Source organism: Sceloporus occidentalis, unplaced genomic scaffold (assembly GCF_023333645.1).
Source record: "Sceloporus occidentalis isolate IW3139 unplaced genomic scaffold, rSceOcc1.0.p SCAF_154, whole genome shotgun sequence".
Lineage (NCBI taxonomy): Eukaryota > Metazoa > Chordata > Lepidosauria > Squamata > Phrynosomatidae > Sceloporus > Sceloporus occidentalis.
In genome coordinates, this window is record NW_028317134.1 from 1,558,510 (window position 1) to 1,586,506 (window position 27,997).

The 27,997-nt window shown below is 42.9% G+C and overlaps 1 protein-coding gene across 1 annotated transcript; it reads left to right on the plus strand.

The window, feature by feature from the left end:
* Nucleotides 1–63: 63 nt before the first annotated feature.
* On the plus strand, nt 64–27,992 carry LOC149280554 (ficolin-1-A-like). Its single transcript, XM_089500407.1, has 8 exons — nt 64–124; nt 221–334; nt 1,286–1,324; nt 14,615–14,779; nt 25,891–26,018; nt 26,651–26,780; nt 26,997–27,131; nt 27,751–27,992. The coding sequence occupies exons 1-8, from the start codon at nt 64–66 to the stop codon at nt 27,990–27,992; spliced, it is 1,014 nt and encodes a 337-aa protein (XP_089356533.1).
* Nucleotides 27,993–27,997: the final 5 nt, after the last annotated feature.

The window sequence follows — 27,997 nt, forward strand, 5'->3', positions numbered from 1 at the left end:
TGGCTGACTTGGCATGATAGGAGTGTGATTGCTAACAGCAATCACAGCGAGCACAGTCCCATCATGCCTAGGTACCAGCATTTTGGTCCAGCATATCATGCTGCAGCACCCGATCTGCCGCAGAGTATGTGGCACTTGCCCAACGTGCCGGATGGCTAGTACTAGTTAATGTCACGTTCTTCCGTCTCACATCTCTGACTAGTAACTCTTATATCCTCAGACGTGAAGATATTGGGCGTCGGGGACTCTGACAAGCTGGCTATTCTCAGAGGATGTCCCGGCTTCCCTGGATCTCCTGGTCAAAAGGGAGAAGCCGGTTTGTCGGGAGAGCGAGGTGAGTGCGGAGCACAGCCGTATTTTCACTGCATTATTGTAGAATTCCCACTAAATTACCCATAATTTAATTACTAACGAAGGCATACAGGAAAGTAGCGATGATATAAATATATTTTAAATTGCTATTTTTTTTTATTTTAGGGCTTAAAGGATCTGTATGTTAACCTGGCAAAGTTGGACCCCCAGGGCCAAAAGGTTTGTTCGCCGCTTATGTACATTTCAAAAAATTGTGTTTTATCGGCAGATGTACATTTTAGGGAGATGCTGGGAAAACGAGCTGGAATTGATTCATTTGAAAGATATTTAACCCCTTAATGATAAAGCCCGTACATGTACAGGCTCAAAATGCATTGTTTTCAATGGATTTAGGGACCGCCCATTGTCCCTAAGGGGTTAAAAGCTAGCCGTGTATTCACTAGATGGAGCCTGGGAGAGAGTTTCTCTGACCTCGCTATGCATCAGGAAGGGCAACGCCAGCGATCATCTCCTGCGGGAAAGGATCAGCTGGCCCTGTGTAATGTATAAGTTATCTTAGTGTTTTAACTATGCATTAAGTATGGTCCTTATGGGTTTTCGGACCCAGATGGGCTATTTCTGTATTATGGCGCAGAAAGTATTATGGCGCGTTTCGTCACATTATTTCTGCCGCATACCGGGGGCTCCAAATTTTTAGTTACAAACAGAAATAAATAAAATTCTGATTGTCCAATCGGGACAACAGCATCAACATGGTAAATTTCTTCAAACAAAGGCAAAAAAACGCCTACGCTTTTTATGCACGCTTCGTACAAATCTGTTTCAGAAGGGGTAACGTCCTCAGCGGGATCTCCTTGGTTATGGACTCCTGATTCTGGAATGGAGCGGTTCAGCCGTTACATTCATCTATATTCGTTATAAATGGGAAACCTCTTCTGCTTTAATAATCTCTGGTGCTTTTCTTTGCCAACAGGAGACAAAGGAGATTCTGGAACATCTGAGCCATTGTATGGTAAGTAGGTTAGAAACCAATAAATAAATATGCCGGATTCAGCCGGCACAGACTTTGCCCCTCGCGCTGCGCTCCTCGTCTGAATGGCCCCCGGGTGCACTCCTTGGCTCGGCTCTGTGGCCACGTGAGAGCTGTGATGGAGATCTGCGCTGCAATGGAGTTTCAGCTCCCTGGGTTGGTCAGGGGAGATCAGAGGTGATCAGGGGATCTCCTCAACCAGTCCTTGATCCCCACTGCCCACCAAACTGGGGCATCTACCCTGAACATTGGCTTTAAATCGGCATCGTCCCGCAGAAAAGGGACTCTTTTCACCAGTGGTAAAACATTTTTTGGTAGAGATCATGTTAGGGAATAGATTGTAAGCTTACAAGAGCAGGACCCCTTCTCCTTCCGTACCAGAAAAACTAAAGCGGCAGATGTAGCAAGGTTTCAGTTTCTCGTCCAAGGTACGGAGGAAGCGAATGTCTCATTGATAAAAGAAAGGTCAGGGCTGTTGGAAAGTAATTCTGGAGTGATTCTAGATAAATGTGCTTAAGGCTGCGTAGACATATGATTTTTTTTTTAATAATGTTTTTGTCATTGACACAATTCTTGGGCATACCCACGCATTAATTGTGCCACTATTACCCCACCGACCCTATTGTTCTCTCTACCCACTACTCTCCATACTCCACCTTTCCTGCCATTTACTTAGCTTCTTGTTTTTCCTGAATATTTCTTCTCTTCATCCTCTTCTCCCTTAAATAATAATAATAATTATACTAATTTTATAATACCTTTGTGTGGCTGAAGTCCCACCCCCTCCTATACAGGCCCCACCCACTCAATGTTCTGTCCACCCCACCCTAGAGGTACCTGGTCTAGTCCTGTTTATAAATTGCACCAAATTTTTCATTTATTATACAAAAGCACACAGAATGACGATTATTACAGCTACGGGTAAATTTAACTGCCCCTCGTCATCTTGTTTTCATTGAAGTTTATTGGAAATCCTTATTCTGTACATTCCGTCACAAGAATTTTAGTATTTCCCAGTAAGCCAGGGATATGGAGCGATAATGCACGTAGACAGATGGAGGTATTTGCAGTCTGTTTAATGCCCCCCCCATGTTCTCTCCCTCAGAACGCAGTGCGACACAACCTCAGCCTCCATAAATGTTTTGTGAGAGTGGAGAACATAAGGGGCGCCGTGTGGATGGTCGACGAGTTGGAATTCCAGAGGAAGCGAGAAGTTCCCGCTGAGCAACAACGTGGCTGCCCCTCTTTAAAACTTCAGCACAGGGTCTCCTTGTGTTCAAACCTCCCCCCCATATATAACCAATAATTCTCCCACCTGGCAGTAAAGTCTCGCTGGCCTTGTATCCATGTCTACACCTCAATACAGAGCTAATTGAGCGCTTGGAATGTGAATCTCCGAGTCTTTCTTTCCGCTGTCCGACATGTGCTCAGGATTTACAGCCGTTATAAAAACGTAGAAAACGTTTGCCGTTACACATGACAAAATGTGGTTTTCTGGGGAAAAGCACACATCTACCAAGCAAATCCAGTAAAACATCCAGATTTACTGTAAGCAAGCGGTCACAGAGTGGACCTGTAGAAGTCTGCCCGCAGCGGCCGGGTTCCCACGGAGTTGGGACAGAGCTAGTGCTTACGTGAATAAGAGAAGAATTCAACACTTTTAAAACTAATTAGTGTTAGAAACATCACTTTTAGTAACACTGAATGTCCCATCCCAAAAATAATATAATAAAATAATCAGGTAAACCGTTGTTCTGTTCTGAATTTTTGCCTCAAATGTCACATATTTATATATAGGTGTGTGTGTGGGGGGTTATCTTATTTTCTGTGATCCTATTTAGGATTATAGCCAATGTTTCCAAAACATGCTTTGGAACATAGAATTGGGATTATTGAAATTCTGAGATTTCATTAAAGATGAGAAAAGTAATTACTAATTAGAAATGATGTTGCTAAAAGGATAACAAATTAATATATATATATATATATACTGTATATATTGATTATATATATTAGTCACCCCTAAACTGCTAAAACCCACCATAGTTCTATTTTTACCAAAAGTAAAAGAATCTAGAATATTTTGAAATAGTATAGATTATTCCAGGGAAGCCAACAGCAAACGTGGAGAGCCATCCTCACTAGACTTGATTGTGATTTCATGCTGAATTCTACCATTTCGTCCGAATAATGAACGAACAAATGCAACATTGGACGGGAGAAACTAAAGACGAATGTGGCTGCGTCAGGGAAGGGTGGCACTTTAATTGTGGCTGGGGTATCATGAGACTGTGGTCTTGGTAAATGTGAAAGGATCATAAGCCGGCCGAGCCTGTCCTGGAGCAGCTATTTGCAACGAAGCACTGAATTTGCCCATAAAAATTACCCCTGACCTTTTCCGCTGATGTTAATGACTTTTGGAGATCTCGTCGTCTCTGATAAAATAATGTCTCCATTGGGGACGGTGACAGGTGCAGCCGCAGCCATCGCTTTAAGTTTTTAGAACGATGAAGAAAATGAATTTCCGGGGTACAATTAACTCTGTTCTGCAGAGCTGCTTCTCGTCTCGTTTTGTCGTTAACCGACTTTTTTCAGCAATTGTCCCCAGACTTTTTAATTAAATAAAATTCCTGCTCTGCTGAGTTCTTCTAGGAAGACTCAGAGGTAGACGTGCTGGGAAAAGGTAACATATTAAACAAAAGAAATATGCGAGCTTTTACGCCCATGCAGCCTCGGGGGTAACGGTGCGTTAATCCTCTGACAGTCCTGCTACTAAACAGTCCTGGAGGAATTGTTTAATAGCTACTATATCATGATGGAGTAGATGTTCCAAGGTCCATTCTAGCCACCAAATGGTGTAGGTGGCCTTCAGAATCCTCTTAATGCACAAGTAAACCGTTTGACACTGGTGATGATGACATCATTTTGTTATTATTTATTAACGGGCATGCACAATGTTTTTGGTATCTGATCAGACTCTTCTCAGTCCTTCATAGTATTGGTGGGCCGGTTGGGGAGCTCGGTGATCTCCCTTTTTAACCGGCTAGCATAAGCTTGGTGCAACAGGAGCCTCAGTCGTCGCCCAAGAGGCTACATTGTGTCCGCTAAAGAAGAAATGTGCCTAAGGCTTCCTGGGCGACGAATTCAGTTAATTTATCCCATATTGTAAACACACAAAAAAGGCAAAAGATTGGCAACCGTGAGATCTAACTATTGTTGAAATACAAAATGATGGTTCTAGGTTTTAGTAAATGAAATATATAATGGATCAGTCAACTTCAGCCAACAACCAAGACAATATATATCTACGTATATATATATATATATATATATATATATTGTAAATGAACCAACTAAATACAGTGCAATTAATGCGTTATCCTAACATTTCATGAGACGGATAATAAAAGGACGTTGCCCAAGTCTCGTCTTTCCCCACCAGGTGCCAACTTGATTGAGATGCTGCACTGTAGGTTGTAATCAATGAAGTGGATCGCTGGGATTAATTAAGTGCTTCCGCGCTGTGGATTTGCTCAGATCAGGTCACTAAATCCAATGGCCTGTACTTTACTAAATGAAATGTTAGATTTTATAGTGGTATTTTGCTAGCGCTAACCAGTGTCGGTGTAAAAACAGGGAAGACAGTACAGTTTCATGAAATTCTTTTGTTCTGTGTAATCAGGAATGTTTCGGGTAACTCTGGACCGGCTCGCTGTTCCTGCTTTGCTACTAAATGCTGCATTTTCACAAAACACAAAGAGTTAAATACAGTTACCAATAGGAAACAGAATTAAGAATAACCTGTGTATAAAAGAATTCTTTCAATGGGACATCTCATTTTTTTTCATGAGTGTAGAAATGAGACAGTAGCTATGTGGGTTTTATAGGTTTTATAAAGGGGGGTAGGGAGGGAGTGGGTGGGTAGATCGTGAGAAGGGGGGGTAGGGAGGGAGAGGGTAGATCGTGAGAAGGGGGGGTAGGGATGGAGAGGGTAGATCGTGAGAAGGGGGGGTAGGGAGGGAGAGGGTAGATCGTGAGAAGGGGGGGTAGGGAGGGAGAGGGTAGATCGAGAGAAGGGGGGCTATGGAGGGAGAGGGTAGCTCGTGAGAAGGGGGGTAGGGAGGGAGAGGGTAGATCGTGAGAAGGGGGGTAGGGAGGGAGAGGGTAGATCATGAGAAGGGGGGTTAGGGAGGGAGAGGGGAGATCGTGAGAAGGGGTGTAGAGAGGGAGAGGGTAGATTGTGAGAAGGGAAGTAGGGAGGGAGAGGGGAGATAGTGAGAAAGGGATAGATGGGTTGGGGGTGGGGGGGGCCTTAATAGATTCTCGCACCGGGGCCCTGAGGTTTCAAGTTAAGCCCCTGATTTGGAGAGTAAATCTTATTCTTTAACCTCGAAAACAAGGAGGAATTTTATTAGTTCACAAGCATGCTAATTAAAACTCTTTGTAAAGCAACTTTTTTTCTTTGCATTGCATCAGAGAAGAGGAAGTCAAGATAGCGGAGGTAGCAGTGGTGGTAGAGGAAGCAGAGGAAGAAGATAGACAGAAGTAAGCCAAGTTTAAGGACTGAAAATAGAGCATTAGTAAAAGTACAAGAATAAAGGAAAGGAAAGAGGGCAATAGAGGTTGTTGGCTAATACTGAAGGTAAATACGTAAATAAGGTAGGAGAAATTAGACTGAAACACGCCCATTTAAAGGGCAAATGGGCAGGGAGCGGGGTGCATCAAGACCCCGCTCCCGAGACCCGGAGGAACCGGTAGGTACTTCAACTGGAGATCTCCAGGTCAAACACAGAGAGTTCCCAGGTATGCCTATTTGATATATATATATAAAAAAAAAAGATTTTCTGCGCATAATCTCCTGCACAAAGATGGACTTCAGGTTGACCTCTTGCCATTATAACCATTAATATTAAGTCTTTTGTTTCTATTGCAGAATCTTCTGCTGCCACAAGTAAAGAAGAAAAACACTTGTATTATCTCTGCTTGTTAAATATTTTATTTTAATTGTATGAACGAGTATACCAATAATAAAGTTTAATCTAATTTTTCATGCAGTATTGAACTTCTCTTTTTGCTTAACAATTTGTTACGTGTAACCTGGTCCAGGATCTTATGCAGCAAGGGACTTGTATTAAACGGCTACCAGGATTCTGTTGCCCAGGCATGGGGTTTTTCATGTCATCTTAAGGTAATCGTCCACCACACTCATGGGGCAACAGAAGAGGTCTAAATGAAAGGCAACCTTGAATATAATTTCTGTAATATTTTGAACCAAAATGTAGTCTTACATAGAAATATGGTAACATGTAAACCGCTTCTTAAAGGCAGAAAAAAGTCCAGTGCAATTATAAAATATAGTATTTTTATTATATACACTTCTTCACAAACCTATTTACAAACAAAAAAACACAGGTGTTTGATATAGTTAATACCGTATTTGCTCGATTATAAGACGACCCCCCAAATCTGAATATTAATTTAAGAAAAAAAAGAAAAAGCCTGAATATAAGACGACCCTATAGGAAAAAAAGTTTTACCGGTAAATGTTAATTCATGTAAACTATTTTTTTTAATAAAAGCTATGATTACGAAAAATATTTTGGTTTTATTTCCTTCTATTTTCCAACCTGCCCTCCAGTTATGCACATCTGCCCCAGAAATGCCTTATACCCCCTATATGCCACTGTGCCCCATGATATGCCTTTTAACCCTCTAAATGCCACTGTGCCCCCTGATATGCCTTTTGACCCCCTATGTGCCACTCTGCCTCCAGAAATGCCTTATACCCCTATATGCCACTCTGGTATTTAGAGGGTTAAAAGGCATATTATCGGAAAGAGTGGCATATAGGGAGGTTTAAGGCATTTCAGGAGGCAGAGTGGCGTATAGAGGGTTAAAAAGGCATTTCTGGAGGCAGAGTGGCATTGAGGGGGTTAAAAGGCATTTCACAGAGCACTCTGCCTCCAGAAATGCCTTATGCCCCCCCGTTTAACACTCCCCCTCCCTCCTCCAAACTTACCGGTACTTAAGTCCTCTGTCATGTAGCCGGGGCAGCGTGTAGATGTCTATGCGATTCGCGTAAACAACTTCCGCTGCAGCCGGAAGGAAGTGTGGCTAGCAGCGGGGGTTGTCTGCGTCCATCGTGCAGACCTTCCCCGACTGTCAGAGAGAATTTGCCGCACCGGTGCGGGGAACATCTACACGCTGCCCCAGCTGCACACCGGCAGGGCCGGACTGGGACTGAAAAGCAGCCCTGGAAAAATTTGGAGACCAGCCCCATATAGTTTATCTCACGGTGAAGCTCTTATACCCACACGCACCCCTTATACACACCCGAGTCACAGTATGTGCCATTCTTTTTATCTCATTATTTGTATTAAAATGCCAGAAAGCAAAAGTGTTAAAAGGCCCTAATAAATGAAATACATTATACATAATGGGATCAAAACATTTACTACTGCGAACATTTTTAGATGAAAGAGTTCCATTTTATTCAGTGGAACAAAACACTGATCACATTATTCTTCACGGTATTCTGGTAAGAAACTTTTATTTCTTTATTAATTCATGTAGACTATGTTTTTCCATATTTAATAAAAGCTATGATTGAGACATGTTTGGTTTTTATTTCCTTTCATTTGACAACCTACCCCCGAGTTATGCACCTCTGCCCCCAGGCTTGCCACTCTGCCCCCCTGATATGCCTTCTAACCCCCTATATGCCACTCTGCCTCCAGAAATGCCTTATACCCCCTATATGCCACTCTGCCATATAGGGGGTTAAAAGGCATATCATGGGACATAGTGGCATATAGTGGGTATAAGGCATTCCTGGAGGCAGAGTGGCATGAAGGGGGTTAAAAGGCATATCATGGGGCACTCTGCCTCCAGAAAAGCCATATGCCCCCCTATATGCCACTCTGCCTCCCTGATATGCTTTATACCCTCCTATATGCCACTCTGCCCCATAATATGCGTTTTAATCCCCTATATGCCACTCTGCCTCCAGAAATGCCTTTTACTCCCTATGTCACTCTGCCTCCAGAAATGCCTTATACCCCCCATATGCCACTCTCCCTCCCTGATATGCCTCAACCCTCCTATATGCCCCTCTGCCCCGTGATATGCCTTTTAACCCCCTTTTTGCCACTCCACCTCCAGATATGCCTTTTGACCCCCTATATGTCACTCTGCATCCAGAAATGCCTTATACCCCTATATGCCACTCTGTCCCATGATATGCTTTCTAACCCCCTATATGCCACTCTACCATATAGGGGGTTAAAAGGCATATCATGGGACAGAGTGGTATATAGGGGGGTATAAGGCATTTCTGGAGGCAGAGTGGCATAAAGGGGGTTAAAAGGCATATCATGGGGCACTCTGCCTCCAGAAAAGCCTTATACCCCCCTATATGCCACTCTGCCTCCCTGATATGCCTCAACCCTCCTATATGCCACTCTGTCCCATGATATGCCTTCTAACCCCCTATATGCCACTCTGCCATATAGGAGGTTAAAAGGCATATCATGGGACATTTTTGTTTACTTTATATGGCAAGCCGATCCAGCTTGCCATATTAAATAAAAAATAATATATGCCACTCTGTCCCATGATATGCCTTCTAACCCCCTATATGCCACTCTGCCATATAGGGGGTTAAAAGGCATTTCTGGAGGCAGAGTGGCATGAAGGGGGTTAAAAGGCATATCATGGGGCACTCTGCCTCCAGAAAAGCCTTATGCCCCCTATATGCCACTCTGCCTCCTCGATATGCTTTATACCCTCCTATATGCTCCTCTGCCCCATGATATACCTTTTAACCCCCTTTATGCCACTCTGCCTCCAGATATGCCTTTTGACCCCCTATATGTCACTCTGCATCCAGAAATGCCTTATACCCCTATATGCAACTCTGGCATATAGGGGGTTAAAAGGCATATCATGGGACAGAGTGGCATATAGGGGGGGTATAAGGCATTTCTGGAGGCAGAGTGGCATATAGGGGGACACACTTACATACACACACATGCCGATTTTTTTTGTTTTTAACAAATACAAAAAACATTATACAGTACAAAAAATACATTATTTTACTCACCTTCTACTTCTCTTGACTTCCTGGTAGCTGCACACTGTTCTCCTCTATGCTGACAGGATGCCACTGACCTGACATCCGGTGCTGCAGCAGTCTGAGTGCGAGGGGGCGGAGCTTCCACCTCACGCTGCTCCCATCACTATGCAGCCATCAGACTGCTGGGAATGTAATCTAAACAGCCGGTGCGTGCTGATGCCGCCGGCCGGAGCTACCTTAACACTTTTTTTTTATTTATATGGTAAGCTGGATCGGCTTGCCATATAAAGTAAAAAAAAAGTATTGAAGCAGAGGCGGCCGGCGGCATCAGCACGCACCGGCCGTTCAGATTACATTCCCAGCAATCTGATGGCCGCATAGTGATGGGAGCAGCGTGAGGGGTGAAAGGTCAGTGCGAGGGGGCGGAGCTTTCACCCCTCACGCTGCTCCCATCACTAGACGGCCATCGCACACGGCTGCTGGGTGCCGATGCCGGCCGGCCGCATCAGCACCCAGCGGCCGCTTTGATTAGATTTCGGGCAGCCTGGGGGGCAATTGCCCCCCCTGCCCAGCCCACCCCTGGCACCGAGGGAGGCGTTCAATGCCATTTGCAGCCGCTCAGCAGCTGTCTTCATGGTTAGTCTGCCGGCCGCCCAGCCCACGGACCTTCCGGCCCACCGGGAAATTTCCCGGTATCCCGGTGGGCCAGTCCGGCCCTGCACACAGGGGACTCAGAAGTACCGGTAAGTGGGGCGGGGGGGGAAGACAGGAGGATCCAGGACCCCTGCAGCTGCGGGGGATCTGGATCTTAGTTGTCTCATAGTCAGACCTATTTGAGGTCTGATTATAAGACGAGGGGTATTTTTCAGAGCATTTGCTCTGAAAAAAACCTCGTCTTATAATCGAGAAAATACAGTATATACATTTGTAGGTTGGTTCTGTATATTAAACTTCATCATACGCTACTTGACAAGCAAACACAGCTTGTGAGTTTATCGACCTAATGTATACAATTGAAACATAAATGCCTCGGTTTTCTTTCAGGTTAATATTCTCCTGTATCTTATGCTTTGTGATAAGACAGAAACGGATAGACCATGGACGAAAGGTATTGTGTAAGGAAGCAATATTGATAAATACAAAGCGAAATGTCTGTGTAAAGGCAGGATGATTTGAGAGGCTTGAAGACTGTGATTACATAACAGGAGTCCTATAAAGAGACACTCTACTCGATAAAGAGTCCTCTAAAACAACAATACATGCAATATGGTGTCCCTATTCAGAGAGACATCTATTCAAAATGTTTTATCCCTAAAGGTGATATTCCACATATGGTGCTGAGTACAGGCAACACCTTGGAAGCTTCCAAGAAAAAAAGTGATGTAACGTGAAATCATGTAAGCGGAGTATAACTTTTCCATAGTAACAAATTATATCAATGAGGTTACATTCTAGGCTACATATGCAGGTTTCTTATAGAACTGACCATACTAATGAAAAGGCAGTATAAACCTCAGCAGCCATGATGTTACTTTAGATTAAGTCTAAACGAGAGGCATTACCCGTGAATAAATCTATATATATATATATGTATAATATGTGTGTGCCTGTATGAGCATTCCTGTGCACGTGTATGTGTGATCATGGATGTTAACTTGTAGGTGTGTGTGATCATGGATGTGTACTTGTGTGTGAAAGCATGGATGTGTTCTTGTGTGTGTGCGTGTATGTGAGCATAGATGTATACTTGTGTGTGCGAGCATGGATGAGTAATTGCGTAAGTGGGGTGAGATGGAGTGTGTGTCAGTGAGTATGAGTAAGTGTCTGTAATTTGTGTAAGTGTGTTTACATATGTTGGAAGGGAGGGTAAGGGGAAGGCACAGACTAGTTGTTGCAGTTGGGGGGCCTGCACCAGTGCCCCGTGGTTTCTAGTTATGCCCCTGGGAAGGCCCTTTCCTATCCCAGTTTGACTGTGCCCAGTGCACAAAGCAAGGTCCATAAAAATGGGTTTAGTGTGGAAGAAGTTGACTGACCCGCACAAAGCCCTGACCTCAACCCCATCAAACACCTTTGGGATGAACTGGAATGGAGATTGTGAGTCTGTCCTTCTCGTCCAACATCAGTGCCTGACCTCACAAACGCTCTACTGGATAAATGGGCAGAAATTCCAACAGAAACTCTCCAAAATCTTGTGGAAAGCCTTCCCATAAGAGAAGAAGCTGTTATAGCTGCAAAGGAGAGTCCAACTACATATTAATGTCTATGTATTTAGAATGCGATGTCATAAAAATCCCTGTTGGTGTAATGGTCATGTGTCCCAATACTTTTGTCCATATAGTGTATATCCAAGAATGTAATGTAAGTATCACCAAGATGTTATTATTCAATTGTTTTCCATATAGCAAGGCTTTTATAAAGAGGGTATGAAAAACAACCAGTACTAGAATCTTACAAAGGGTATGATAAAGATTTTTATCACTATCCCTGGAAGCTTTAGTCTGATTTACTGATACATTTAATGCCATTACAGAGTTTTTGATTTGCGTTCCTGGGTAACTGGAGTAATGCACTGTAGACACAAATGTGTCAAAATGCGTTATTTTAAACTACCTATGAAGCAGATTTTTTTATTTTTTTTGACATACAGTATGTTTGCAACTTTTAGTACATTTGCTTAGTTTAGAGCTACACGTTGAGTACAAGAACATCACAGTATCCACCAGGAATTTACAAGTGATTATCTGATGTTCAACTGATCCCTGCAAACATGCTTAAAAAGATACTCTCAATCCGCTTGTTTTACATAGAGAGAAGTATGAATTCAGAGTTGGTTTATCTTAACAATCAGCTAAAACTCGACTAAGCACAGTGACTTCAAATGGCCATTCCTTCTTTATCAAATAAAACTTCAGTGTTACATGTTACACACATCTTTAAGTTAGCTATATTGGCAATGAGAGTTTATTTTCTGAATAATAAATTATGTCTTGTTCTTAGCAAATACATTAATATAAACATTTATATTGAAATGGGTCACTAACGTGGACTTTGTTTTAGGTATCACACAGGCTTTTAGTTCACCTGCAAACATGAGAATTGGGGCAGAAGATTGGCCTGGATTTTGAAAACATACCAGCAACTACATGCAACCAACAAAATGGTAGAAAGCTATGCGAGTCTGGGTCCAAGATTCCAACATGGATCACATGTTGGATAGTATGTGAATAGTGTAGAACTTAAGGGGACATTTTACTAAAAATAGTAATATGCTACTTGTACTTATTGCCCTATAACTTGCAAAAATACAAAAACATTGGGTATTTCTAAACTCAGGGCAAATTTTAAAATCTATTTAGCAGGTATTTTCATTAGTTCTTGTAGTAAAAAGCATTTTCAATTTTTACTATATATATATTTTTAATACATTATATGATCAAAATAATGGACTCTTATATTTTCTTGTCCTGAACCCCCCCAATATATAATGTGAGTGGTTACAGTACATGAGAAAAACGAAAATCATAGCTAAGCAGCCATTGTCGTGAAGGTTACTTTAATATGCCTTCATCAAAACTAAAATGCAATAGAGCACTTATATGACCTAGAAGTTGTAGCCCTGTTGCTGCAGCTTCCCTCCTCGTCTGTGGTCACTGTTTGCCACTGATTCACTCAAATCAATGGGAATGCTTATCGTGCTTGTGCATGGGGGTCTGAATAGACCCTCTCCTGCAGTGTTCACCGATCCAGTGCTAGAGCTGACTTGTTGTAAGTATATCACATGTAGGGAGATGTGTTCAGCTCAGGGCTGGGGCAAGGGTTTTAGCCACCTTAGGCAAAACCTCATTTTGTTGCCGCCTCGTGGGCAGACTCATGTGAGCCCATCGTACACATGAACCGCCACCCCCTCCTGCGTTGATGGCGCCTATGTTTCCAGTCCTTCTCCGTTACAAAATGGAAGAGCTGGAGCTTGGAGTATTTATAAATATAAATAAGAAGACAGACGCCTCTTTGATCCTCCCCTTTCTCATTATCTCTCCCATTTGTTTATCTCTTGCTTTTCTCCCTATCTCTCCTTCTCTTTCTCTCCGTTTTCACATCTCCCATCTATATACATCTCTTCCTCTTTCTCCACTTCCTCTTTCTGTATACCTCACCCTTTGTCCACATCTCTCTCCCCCTTTCAGTTTATCTCTCCTGCTCTCTCTTCTCCCCTTTATCTCTCTTCCTCTTTAACAACTGGATCCTTTCTATGTGACTTGTATTAGTTTTCTATGTACCCCCTTCTGTAAATGTGTTCTAGCTCCCTTTAAGAAGTAGACCTAGGCCTGGACTGGTCATCTGGCATACGAGGCAAATTCCCGGAGGGCCACTGGTTTACAAAGCCACACACTCACCATTCTGTGCAATAGGAAGTTTTTATGGGTGTTTTTTTTGATCCAGTTAATTTGGGGAGATATAGTCAGTAAAAGCTGGAGTCTGTGACCTTAGCAAAGGCAAGATGGCCAAAATCATGACTAAAGCCCCAAATTTCCTTTTAGCATCACTTTAACAATACAAATCCCTGATTTGTGACACTTGAAATAATCTCACCAATAGAATGAGATTAGGATACCCCCGGGGCATACATTTCTCTGACACTTTACACTTACACACAGGAAGAACACATGCATTGCAGGGGAGTTGTTATGTATTGACCAATCATACAAAAATAACTCCAGAGCTGAACAGTGCAGCCAATGGCAGCTAAGATTTTATTTGTACCCAGGAAGAGAACCTCGTATGTGCGCTGCGCTTGTCATCGTTCAGCCCATGCTGCGAAGAAGGGGAGAGATGCGATGTGTCAGGCGGTAGGAAGGCTGGCACGTATATGGCAGGAAGCGACTTTTCTGCCCACTTTGGAAATAGTTGTGTTGATATGTGGAAATCTATAACCCTATACTGGGCGGTCTGGACTCCTCTTGCAGGTAACGCTTGAGGGCAGAAGGGTATTTACATACAATTTTAGCAAGCTTTATTGCCTATATATATATCCGCACAACATACATGTATATCACACAGCAAAGAGTTCTAATGCTGTCCCTAAGCCGTGCAATAAGCTTAATGTAGTCATTTTACTCATGGAGTTGGATTATGACATCAGATTTGCGATTCAGTTTATGAATATCACTTGTTTAAATGGTTCTTTGTCCTTCGCACAGGCGTTGGGGTGGCTGTGACTCCTCTTACAAAGAGTACGCAGAAGTACTCAAGTGTCAACATGAATCGGAACACACATGACAACATCTCCACAACTGACTTCAAAGGCCCGGTGCATGTAACTTATGTTACAGAGAAGGAGAAACCACGCTCGGAGATTCCCATCAGTAGGATGAAGCTATCCAGAGATGCTCTTCTCTATATTTCTCTGATAACCTGTATGAACCTTCCCGATGACATTGATTCAGAAGAAACTCTTTAAAGATGACAATGCATCAACATGATTCTAAGCTCCGTTCCTAGAGTCCTGACTTGGTATGGCCACTTTCACGTTACCATGAAACCACCAAACTGTTTAAGGACACTGGGACGGCGTGCACTGTATATATGTCTAGAGGAACTCAAATTATCCGGTACCTAGTTACCACTTACCACGTCTTACCATGTCGAAAACATAGTAAACATAATGAATTATATCATTAATTAGAGAGAAAAAAAAAACAATTGAAAAAAGTGAAATAAGTGCATTGATATTCAATAAATGAATAAGAAAGAGTTGAATTAAGAGTTCACACTAGAAAACTTGTTCAAGGCTCCACAATATAATAATATCTCCATTTGTCGGGCTTTTGTATTGGACCCACTTGCCAGATAAAATTGAAGATCTGTAACCAATGTGATGAAAACCAGGAATACATCGCTCATAACGGGATTCAGATTGAATTAAAAAAAAATTCATTAAGTATATTTTGAAGAAGCCAGGTGTTGTATCTTTAAAACAATATAAACATGTTGTCAGTTCCATTGTACAGTTGTGTCTATGTTAAGTATCCATCGTGTATTTAAAATATTTGAAATAAAATTAAAAGTGTAGCAAAGTCTTGGTATTGTTCTTACTGAGCTCCACAAGCAAAATGGACACTTAACTGCATACGTTGTATGATTTCTATTGAAAGGTGTATGTTTGGACATCAGAGGTCTCTCCTACAGAAGAAATGGTGACGAAAAGACCTCTGAGGTCTAGAAAGCTTATGTGCTTATAGCATGGACCAGGTTAAAAAAGTATAAAGATCAGTGGGTGCAGGGTTATGTAGCAAGAAGGAAAAATAGGAAACTAGAAATGTATGTACCTTTGGTATCCAGGTAGATAATTCCGATACCAGCCCGGAGTTGTTTAATTTTTTTTTATATATATATGACACCCCAGCCTAAAAAGCTTCCATCCACCAATTGGTGTACCCAAAACAAAAGTGCTCTGTGAAGACATGTAGAGTATGTTCTCTCCTCCATACACAATGAAAGTTTGGTGCTGGTACATGTCAGAGGTAAGGGTGATGCACAGTTCCCAAAACCACAGTGCATTATCAATAACAATAAAACGTGGTGGGGTATACCTTTCTGATCAAAGTCAACATCCCTACCTAGTGTTAGGCAAGACCACAACATGGTATACAAAAGTTGTGATCTACCTGACCCAAGTTTCCGTGTTTAATACATAGGTACTTTAAGATAAATTTGGAACTGGAAAGAATTACACTTTTCTACAGTTCCAGCTAAAGATTTTGAGAAACATCCTCTGATCCAAAGACAAAAATGGCATTTTCCTTGTACAATCCCCCCACCAAACGCACAAAAAGTCTGCTATAAAAAAAGGTATTAGGACAGACTCCTTAGGTACCACTGCCCTTCCTGTCCCTCTCTACCAGGTCTCTGTATCATACAAAAATAGGGAATTGGAAATGTTCAATAATATATATATATATATCGTTCTGCTTTTGCTTTAACAGTAGGATTGCAATGACATCCTGGAGTGTTTTGATTCTGTTTTAGTTATGTTTATTTTTTATTAATACTTCTGTATTTTTGTAATACTGTATTTTCTGACACAATCACAGTATGTTGATCTCCTCTCCGTATCTGGTCTTGTTCACTGTTCATTCTAGAGTCTTTCGGAACCTGGTATGCTTACCGATTTGTTTTAGCGGACCGTTGTTTTACTGTGCAAACGTGGGAGGTGTCTCTCATTCCTCTTATGTACACACTATAACTTGTCTTTACGCATACCTTGAATAAATGGAGATTTGAATTGAGATAAAAAAAAACAAAAAAAACGTAGGATTGCTGCAACTTAGTAAAACAAGATGAAAATGTAGGGTATTTTGATGGCACATGACCTATATAAAAACTCTACGCAGCTATCAAAAAGTTTGTTCCAGACAAGTTAAAAAAAAAAAAAAAAATGTAAAAAAACCTATGCATGTAGGGTATTTCCATAATCTAAAAAACACATACTGGATTTCTCTGCCATAACTCATAACCTGTGCCAAAAAAATTCTAAAAAACACAGAAGCGTTGGTGAAAAAAAATTCAACAAAGTATTTCTATAGCTAATTTCGGCAGTGATTGGTGGCCAAATGTCTGCTTGGACTGTGTCCTGAAACCACTAGTGACATATCCTAGATTGGGTGGTGTTCATGGCTTCTTTGTTTAAAATTTCCAGTTACAAACCCAACATACTAAATGTAAAAAAAAACAGTTCCAAAACAGCAATATACACCTTATAAGCCCAATTAAAATGCTCGAAATGCATATACAATCTGGACACCTGAATTGTTGTTGGGGGTATGTTCTGTCAATTTAACTGATTTAGTGAGGGTTTAGATATATATGAAAAATATGGGGTTTTAGTATTTTGTATAACATTACTCATTCTAAATGTTTAACTATGATGTGTGTGAAGATGTAAGTGACGTCTAAACATGAGACGCACTGATGCAAATTTGTAACCTTTTAAATTCATACATTGTCCTTTTTGTACACCTGTGCATTGGTGTTTTTTAATAAAGCATGAAATACCTGGCAAAGGGCCCTGAGGAAGCCAGCCCTGCAGCTCTTTAGCATACACACTGGTTGGGCCGAACCATTGGTCTGGATAAACTCCATTCATTTTTGTTATTACATATGGTTACACCTACTTTTAGTCAATAGTATAAAAAACACAACAGAAACTGATGGTAATTTAATTTATTTATTATTAATTACAAAATTAATAGTCCAATTAATTAGGCCTGAAAGCAACCTCGAGACTCACGAAGAGTCACCTTTCAGCACGCAGGAGAGGAAAAACCACCTAAGGGTGGAAACCTCTGGGGAACCATGGCTTGAAAGATTGTCCTTCCCTCTGGACACTAAGAGGTTAACTGTGTATTTATACCTGTAGAAAAGAAAAGGCAAAACGTAATTGACAACACGGAAGCACAAAGCTTCGGTGGATGATTATGCCTCCACCGCAAGCTCTTTCCCTTTAATAGACTGCCTTAACATCATCAGTTCAATATAAACGGACATCGCATTAAAAATAGACATCGCATTAAACATGGACATAGCATTAAACATGGACAGAGTATTACACATGGGAGTAGCGTTAAACATGGAGATAATGATACACATGGAGATAGCATTACACATAGAGATAACATTAAACATGGACATTGCATTACACAATGACATAGCATTAAGCATGGACATAGCATTAAGCATGGACATAGCATTTGTCATGGAGCTGTCTAGTCCGACCGACTACCTCCGCTGTCTTGTGCTCCCTTAGCCTGGGACAACACACTTTCCCCGGTTCCCCAGTCACTAGCCGAGACTCAGTGTAGGGTAAAACCAAACGAAGACTGATTTATTTCGGACACACAAGGCTGGATATATCCATCAAAACACACATTTACATAAAATAAGATATTGGGACACAAACTGCCCCCCTTAATCTGCCTCCCAGAGACAACAGGGGCAGTAACGAGATTAACAATACAATGGGGGGCGGGGGACTGATTTATACAACATTAAACTGAAACAATGGCAGTCACTCCCTGGTTGCAGATCCTGGCTGTATGCTGGAGATAATCCCCTCAGCCAGTGATGAGATGATACTGCTGGGGGTAGCCACAAAAGTCTTTACAAACCCAGGGCCCATAGTCAACAGGGAGGAGGCTGGCAGTTAGGCCTCTCCAGTGGTCCCAGTGATTGAGGGTTCCGTCACAATTCTCCCCCCTCCAAATTGGACTGACACAGGAGGAAACCCCAAACGGGTTGACTCCGTAGTCAGTCAGTTCATTTGGCCCATCAATGCCCTCCCAAAATTGTTGCTCCTGTGGAGATGGGCCGGCTGCGCCATCTTCCGGGTACCGCTGGGGAGTTATGTCTCCTGCATCCCCTCCCTGGTGCTCCTGCTGCCGTTGAGGAGGGAGGTCAGGTTCCTCCTGTCCCGGAATTAGGTTCTGCCGCTGGGGAGATGGACCGGCTGTTCCACCTCCCTGCTTCTGCTGCTGAGGCGGGTCGGCCGCTGTATCTCCCTGAATTCCTGCAGCTTTGGTGTGTGCTGGGCAGAGGCCAGCGATGCCCTGCCCTGTTGCCAGCGCTTCAGCTGGGGTTAGGGCATCTTCTGAATCCGCCACTCCGCTGTACTTCCGAAGTCCGGATCCTGAAGACTATCCCATAATAATCCTGGGCCACCAAAGTCATAGCCCTCTGGAGAACATTCTTCTCTGTATACCACTGCAGAGCCCTATAGTAATTTTCCAGCTCTACCTCCTGTTGGACCAGCTTGTCCAATTCGGATACCCATTGCTCCTGGGGTTGCTGTCCCAGGAATGACATGCGTAGTTCCCGCTGGTCTCTAATCTTTTGTTCGGAGCTTGGAAGACACTGACCCCGGCATATAACAGCCCTCTGCCATAGTGACTGTCGAACCAGTTGCCTCAGATTCTGGTATTGTTCTGTAGGCAGAGTAGTGGTGTAGCAAGAGAGGATGACCCACAGCAGCCCCTGGTAAAGCTTGTTCACAGATCTCCAGGTCTTCATTTCTGATTATATTGCCATTAGAGGTAATAACACAATCAAAGGAAAGGTTATCTGTGGTGCAATCATAGGCCAAATTAGGACTGGATGCTGAAGAAGTTGATGAGAAGGTATGATTCAGTGCTTTCTCTTTCCATGTACCAGGGGTCACATAGCTGCCCTGTACCCAGGGCACTACTGGGGGCAGGGGGGTAGTACCAGAACTGCACTGGTTCAAAACAGGAGAAGCAGACTTGGTATGGGAAGCACTGATGGAAGGCCCCTTCCTCCTCAGAGATGGAATAGGGTCATGAATCTTTGCTATCAGTCCAGAGGAGATATTAGGGGCTATGGTAGTCTATGGTGCATCACACTTTGCTGAGGTAAGAGTGATAGGAGTTGCAATCATGGCTGAACAGAAAGCAATAGGAAGTTCATCCATATGGGAGCAACCCACACTGCCACAGACTGTAGAATCACAGAAGCTGCATTCCATCACAGAACAGTCATCAGGCTTCACCTGGACATCCACTGGAGTTTGAGAAGCATCAGGAATCACCAGGGGTGGTATATACTCCATGGGTTCACTGTCCTGGGGAATAAAGCTACTTCCCCTTTTAGGAGAGCTCTGTGCTTGTGACGTAGACTGTTCAATCAGTACAGAGGGTTTGGGAGGTTTCAGAGGACATTGGGTGATCCAGTGTCCCTTTTTGCCACAGTAAAAGCAAGCCTCATCATCACGCCTTTGTTGCAATTCGGTTGTGGTAAGGGGTTCACGTTTCCTAGAAGATTCCTTTTTCATACTGGTAACAGGCTTGTTGGATTTCTCAGGTGATCGTAACAGATGTAGGTGAATGGTCTTCATGGGGACGCAAAGCAGGGAGTCTGCTTGGAAGGACGCAAAGCAGGGAGTCCGCTTGATCAGGACACACAGCAGGGAGTCCGCCTGATCAGGACACACAGCAGGGAGTCCGCCTGATCAGGACACACAGCAGGGAGTCCGCTTGATCAGGACACACAGCAGGGAGTCCGCTTGATCAGGACACGCAGCAGGGAGTCCGCTTGATCAGGACACGCAGCAGGGAGTCCGCTTGATCAGGACACGCAGCAGGGAGTCCGCTTGATCAGGACACGCAGCAGGGAGTCCGCTTGATCAGGACACGCAGCAGGGAGTCCGCTTGATCAGGACACGCAGCAGGGAGTCCGCTTGATCAGGACACGCAGCAGGGAGTCCGCTTGATCAGGACACACAGCAGGGAGTCCGCTTGATCAGGACACAAAGCAGGGAGTCCGCTTGATCAGGACACAAAGCAGGGAGTCCGCTTGATCAGGACACAAAGCAGGGAACCAGGAACAGTACAGGTGCCGAGCCACAGCAGGAAGATCCATAGACTTCAATACAAAGGCCCTGACTGAAGTGCAGGGCAGGTTCATAAAGGCAGGGTAATCACAGGTAACAAGGCCCAGCTGGATGTATTGGCTAGGGCTCAACCCAGGTAACAAGGCACACCTGAGTTCTGAGTGCTCCAGAGGGCGGCCACTAGTGGTAGCAGATTTAAACACCACAGGTATAAAAAAAGCCATGGTTCAGGCAGCGAAAAAGTGGTTCCTGACAATAGCATTAAACATGGACATAGCATTGCACATAGAGATAACATTAAACATGGAGATAACATTAAACATTGACACTGCCTTATACATGGATAAAGCATTAAACATGGACATAGCATTTGTGACAGGGAGATGCTTAGTGTGGCATTTGGGTACAGGTGCTATCCAGATTGTAAATATGGGTCCCTGGGGTGGAGCAATTGGAGAGCAGGGTGGGCCAATGCTCCGTTTCCCCATGCTGTGGAAATTCCATGCCGAGTTTTCCAGGAGGCAAGAAATCTGCAGGATCCGGTCCGGGATTCCTATGGGGCCGGCATCAGGCACAGGTGCTGGACATGAAAAGCCCCTGGAGCTGAACACTCAGAGAGACTGTTGGGGGAAGAGGTAGTTCCCTGTGCTCCTAGGGCAAGGAGAGGCCCTGAAGAAGACAATCCCTGAGCCAAGTGAGGCAATACCTGCCTGGACGTTTTGTGTGTTGTCTGGGGGAGGTTTTCCAGAGCCTGGCGTAGCTGGGTCTGGCTGGGAGGTTGAGGTAGTGGGTGATTAGGCTGGTCAGTCTGGACCAGCATAGTTCAGTTAGAGAGGGCTCCAATTGGGAGCTAGGTTTTCTTTTGCAGGTTTCACAGATATGCAATACTTTTATCCAGCAAAAAGAAACTTCATGTCCTGATCATCAATAAGTCGTCACAAACACATCAAGGCCATCCTCCATAAGCATATGTATTTCAGCCAGCAATACACAAGGGCACATACCATGCAACAGTCAAACAGTGGTTTTTGGGGATTAAGCGGTTAAAAATAAGGCGTGTTTTTTTTTGTTTTGTTTTTTTGGTTCCTGCTTTCTGCCCACAGACCATAGCAGTGCTTTGCCCGCATCCTCCACCATATGTGACAAACCCTATAGCATGAGGGCCATACATGTCACTTTTAGGGGTCCTAAGCACAGTCCTCTAGGGCAATTAGAGCCAGGAACAGCAGCTCATTTTTTTTTTGTTGGTTCCTGCTTTCTGCCCACAGACCATAGCAGTGCTTTGCCCGCATCCTCCACCATATGTGACAAACCCTATAGCATGAGGGCCATACATGTCACTTTTAGGGGTCCTAAGCACAGTCCTCTAGGGCAATTAGAGCCAGGAACAGCAGCTCATTTTTTTTTGTTGGTTCCTGCTTTCTGCCCACAGACCATAGCAGTGCTTTGCCCGCATCCTCCACCATATGTGACAAACCCTATAGCATGAGGGCCATACATGTCACTTTTAGGGGTCCTAAGCACAGTCCTCTAGGGCAATTAGAGCCAGGAACAGCAGCTCATTTTTTTTTTTGTTATTTTTTTTTTGTTTTTTTTTTCTCCTTATTTTAACCGCTTAAACCCCAAAAACCGCTGTTTGACTGTTGCACGGTATGTGCCCTTGTGTATTGCTGGCTGAAATACATATGCTTAGGGAGGATGGCCTTGATGTGTTTGTGACGACTTATTGATGATCCGGACGTGAAGTTTCTTTTTGCTGGATAAAAGTATTGCATATCTGTGAAACCTGCAAAAGAAAACCTAGCTCCCTATTGGAGCCCTCTCTAACTGAACTATGCTGGTCCAGACTGACCAGCCTAATCACCCACTACCTCAACCTCCCAGCCAGACCCAGCTACGCCAGGCTCTGGAAAACCTCCCCCAGACAACACACAGAACGTCCAGGCAGGTATTGCCTCACTTGGCTCAGGGACTGTCTTCTTCAGGGCCTCTCGTTGCCCTGGGAGCACAGGGAACTTCCTCTTCCCCCAACAGTCTCTCTGAGTATCAAGCTCCAGGGGTTTTTAATGTCCAGCTCCTGTGCCTGATGCCGGCCCCATTGGAATCCCGGACCGGATCCTGCAGATTTCTTGCCTCCTGGAAAACTCGGCATGGCATTTCCACAGCATGGGGAAACGGAGCATTGGCCCACCCTGCTCTCCAATTGCTCCACCCCAGGGACCCATATTTACGATCTGGATAGCACCTGTACCCAAATGCCACACTAAGCATCTCCCTGGGGTTTACACTGTCACACATTACACATAGAGATAACATTAAATATGGACATAGCATTAAACATGGACATAACACTACTCATTGAGATAGCATTAAACATGGAGATAACATGCAACACATCGGAAGGATTTTATTTTGAAATATAACTATTTCTGGTGTGAACACCAGTTTTACCGCCATTCATGCGGGACAGCCATGGGTGCCAGGCTCGTGCCGAGTTACGCCAACCTTTTCGTAGCCGAATGGGAAGCAGAACAGATATGGCACAACAATCCATTTGAAGCAGACCTGGTCCTGTGGAAGAGATATATATCGATTATGTGTTAATTATATGGAGGGGAACACTGGATAAATTACATCAATTTATAGAATACATCAACTAGAACCAATACAACCTAAAATTTACTTTCAACATACTAAAGCAAAGTGTTGAATTCTTGGATGTGGAACTATTCACAGAAGGCAATGCTCCAGAAATTATAAAAATGCTACCGATGCCAATGGTTTCATTGATTACACAAGCTGTCATTACCCAGCATGGTTAGATAACATCCCCACGGCACAGATGATGAGAATAAGGAGGAACTGTACACGGGACCAGGACTTTATTAAACACACCACAGATGTTAAAAGTAAATTTAGGGAGAAACACTATCCAATAGAGTTATTAGCGAGAAGTCAACAGAAAGTGGAACAAATGGATAGATCTCATCTACTAAAAGGAAAGCCCAAACATAATATGAACAAGAAAGATTTAAGTTTTTCATTCATTAAGGAATATAATACTAAGGCTCACCACATTAAAAAGATATTGCGGAAACACTGGCATGTCCTGAAGAGCGATGACATTTTAGGTCCCCTCTTACTGGAAAAACCTCAAATCATATACAAAAAAACACAAATAATTTGAAAAACATTTTCCTCCCAACAAAGAAAACAGAAATTAATTTTAATACCTTTCTGGGCAAGAAACCCATTGTTTTTTTCCCATGCGGTAGGTGCAAGATGTGCACCTACCTACCAAGGAAAACGAACAGTTTTATCAGTAATAGGACAGGGACTACATACGAAATTAAGAAATTCATCACCTGCACCACCAAATTTGTAATTTATTTATTACAATGTCCATGTGGTGCACAGTATGGGGGAAGAACAATCAGACCACTTAAAGGAAGAATTTAGGAACATCTTGGGAACATTAAGAATTCAAGCATTAAACACGGTGTCCCGCGATACTGTAATTCATGTCCTGTTTTCTCAATTAATCAATTTTGAATCATGGGAATAGACATTGTATATGTATTATATGTATTATACATAATTCCAATATTTCGTATTTTGTATTATTGTTTGGCACTTTTCCACCCTTATTGCTCTCTTTTCCCTGGATTCATATAGACATTTATGTATAAACAAAACCCATAGTATGTTTAGTTATAGTTCATATATCCACGTTTAATGTTTTCTCATTCATGCAATCAAATCCTTAAACGTTTACATCCTATAGCGTTTATACTACCTTCATGTTAATCCGTCTTCAAATGTCATTGCTTACCATCTGCACTTCACAGCACAGCAGGACACTAGGACCCGATGCAACACCAAGAAAAGAGACAGCCCTACGGAGAAGGAGAAGCCGTTTCTATGGGGACGCGTATAAACAGAATGACGCCAGTACGCACATCCAGCCTCCAATACGTCTTCACGTATTGTGGAATGACGTAACAGCGCCACCTAGTGTACATGTGCGTACAACACGTCCTCATGTTCTGGGAAACAACGTTGCACCGCCATCTAGCGTACATGGAAGAAAATACAACGAATTAACACATAAAAAGAGTGGAAGAAGCGATCAAATACTTTTTTCCTGAGGAAGCCATTAAAGCCGAAACGCGTTGAGGAAAGACTTTTTATTTCACTTAATCGTTTGAATTTTACAGATTTATATTTTATATATCTTAAAGTACTTTTTTAAAATTTAAATAAAAGGGATATTCCCATAATAAATCTATATTTTTAAATATAAGCAGCAGTTGTTTATTCTCTGGGGGTGGTTTTCCCGCTCCCTGGCTGGAAGAAGTTGCCGCACTGTATCACAGCGTTCGGGGGATTGGACCTGAAATTCCACGACATTTGGAGAAGGGATCCTGGACACCGTGGGCTTCCCCTACCCCCCCTCCCTGAGTGCACCTTGCACATAATTGTATGTGCATTGGATTCCGTGAGTGCAACCATTTACTACCTTTTTCACGAGCTGCTATGAGACGGGAATGAGAAACAGACACAAATCTTCAGCACTGTTGTGAGTGCAACTAACGCAATATAATTAACACCGTATCGTCTGAACGGTCTACACTATTGTTGTTTCGTTTGTTTTTCTTACATGAGCGCCCCCTATTGAAATTGAACCTATACTTTACAACACCTGGAGAGAGTTGTTTTTAAGGAGGCAGCTGTGAGAAAACAAAAGGGAAGTATTTTTAGAGATTTCCTTATTTAGCACACACTATTTTTGGGACACACCGGTTCTCCTCACAATCTTTTTACTAAAGCACACACACCCAGGCACTCACACTAACACAACCAGACAATCAGAGTGTTTTAATGCCCGTTCATTGGATCCGTTTTATCGTTATTTTATTGTTTATTGGATGAATCCACGTAACGTACTTATTACCTCTGTATTCTAGATTCTTCCTGTTATACAGCAAACTCACCGTTATTATTGCTTACTTATTGGGTTTGAATCCAAATAAATGCAACTATTTGACGTATTGTGTTTTTAATTCTCGCTTTTAGCTCCGAGGAACTGTAAGGAGGTTCTGGATCAGGGAAGCGTTCTAAGCGACTGGTACGCAATATACCCGGATGGCAAACGGCCCCTGAAGGTGTTGTGTGATATGCACACCGACGGCGGAGGCTGGATCGTAAGTGCTCAGCAGGGAAGATGAAATATGTAGAAAATATCTTTACAATATATATTCCATTTACCGTTTGATCCAATGCTCTTCATTCATAAAAATCTCACAATGGTATATAATCAGTACGAAAATTTAACGTATTTAATAAATATAATATTATAATGTAATATATATTAATAAATATATTCTATTTAATATATGAAGTGTGTCAAATATCATATAGATATAAAATATATTTGTATAATAAATCGTCAATATGTGACCCCCCCAAAAACACAATTGTGATGTAAAAAAAAAAAAAAAAGGAAAGTGATAAAAGCCAAGAAATAGTTATACTTATATCTATATGTCCATCCTTCTTTGAAGATAGACAATTCCCTCTAGGAATATATGTATATATAGGGGAGAAAAATGTTTTAGCACAAAAATAAAAAATAAATAATAAATCTGGTTCTACAATGGTCATTGTCGGTGATTAAAAAAAATTTTTTTCATGACAGTTTTCAAGATACTTGGGGGAAAAAATAATGAAAGTAAAAAAATATATACCGTATTGCTTTTCCGGTTGGCATGTTAATGAATGTATTTATAAACGGGGGATGTCTGATCTCAGTGTTTTGTTTTTTTATTTTGTGCAGGTTTTCCAGAGACGGTGGGACAGCTCGGTGGATTTTTTCGGGGACTGGAATTCCTATAAGATGGGGTTTGGCAGCACTTTGAACGAGTTTTGGTTGGGAAATGATAATCTTCATATGCTGACCTCATCAGGTGATCTTTTTACATAAAATTTTAGGCCTATGATTTCTTCTGTACATCTCGTTTTTGGCACCTGAAGCGTTCTGTACATTTCCCGGTCTCTCCCGTTTAACGGATAGATGTCGGCTCAATTACCTATTCACAGACAAAATATGCTTTAATATACATCAGTTATATTTTTTTTAGTAGCTTATTTTAACACGGCTCCCGTTTCCACCTTTTTTTCAGGCACGTGGGAATTACGCATCGACCTACAGGACTTTGAAGCGAAAAAATATTTTGCCAAATACGCGTCTTTCAAAATTTTAGGAGAGTCTGAACATTACAAGTTGCTATTAGGAGCTTACACCACGGGTAACGCAGGTACGGCACGGCCCTGTATAACACCACGGGTAACGCAGGTACGGCACGGCCCTGTGTAACACCACGGGTAACGCAGGTACGGCACGGCCCTGTATAACACCACGGGTAACGCAGGTACGGCACGGCCCTGTATAACACCACGGGTAACGCAGGTACGCCACGGCCCGGTATAACACCATGGGTAACGCAGGTACAGCATGGCCCGGTATAACACCACGGGTAACGCAGGTACGCCACAGCCCGTATAACACCATGGCCCGGTATAACACCATGGGCAACGCAGGAACGCTACGGCCCGGTATAACACCATGGGTAACGCAGGCATCGCCCGGCCCAGCGCTACAGGTAACGCAGGTACGCCACGGCCAGGCATTTAAGGACATGCGCTGCCATAAAGCAGGTCGCACCTTAATTCAAACACTTGCTTTAGGTAAATATCATGATCTCCTACAATGGCGACCTTCAAGTGGGTGTCTCCATCGCTGTAGGAGAATAAATGATGCGCTGCATCTGTTTTACGGGAATCCCTCATGTATCTTGCCCAAGATCATTGATCTCCGGATGATGATATTCTTTGGTTCCAGCACCTGGTTAAATGGTTTTGTTTTACCTGCTTTAGGAAACTCCCTGGATGTTCATGCCGACATGCCCTTCTCCACCAAGGACAGAGATTCCAGTCCAGGCAAACGTGCGAATACGTATTACGGAGGCTGGTGGTATAACAGCTGCCATCACTCAAACCTGAACGGACGGTATCTGCAGGGGCAGCACAGCAGCTACACCCACGGCATCGACTGGGTAAAAGCTAAAGGCTTTCATTACTCATTCAAATATTCAGAAATGAAGGCTAGGCCCGTATAACGCAG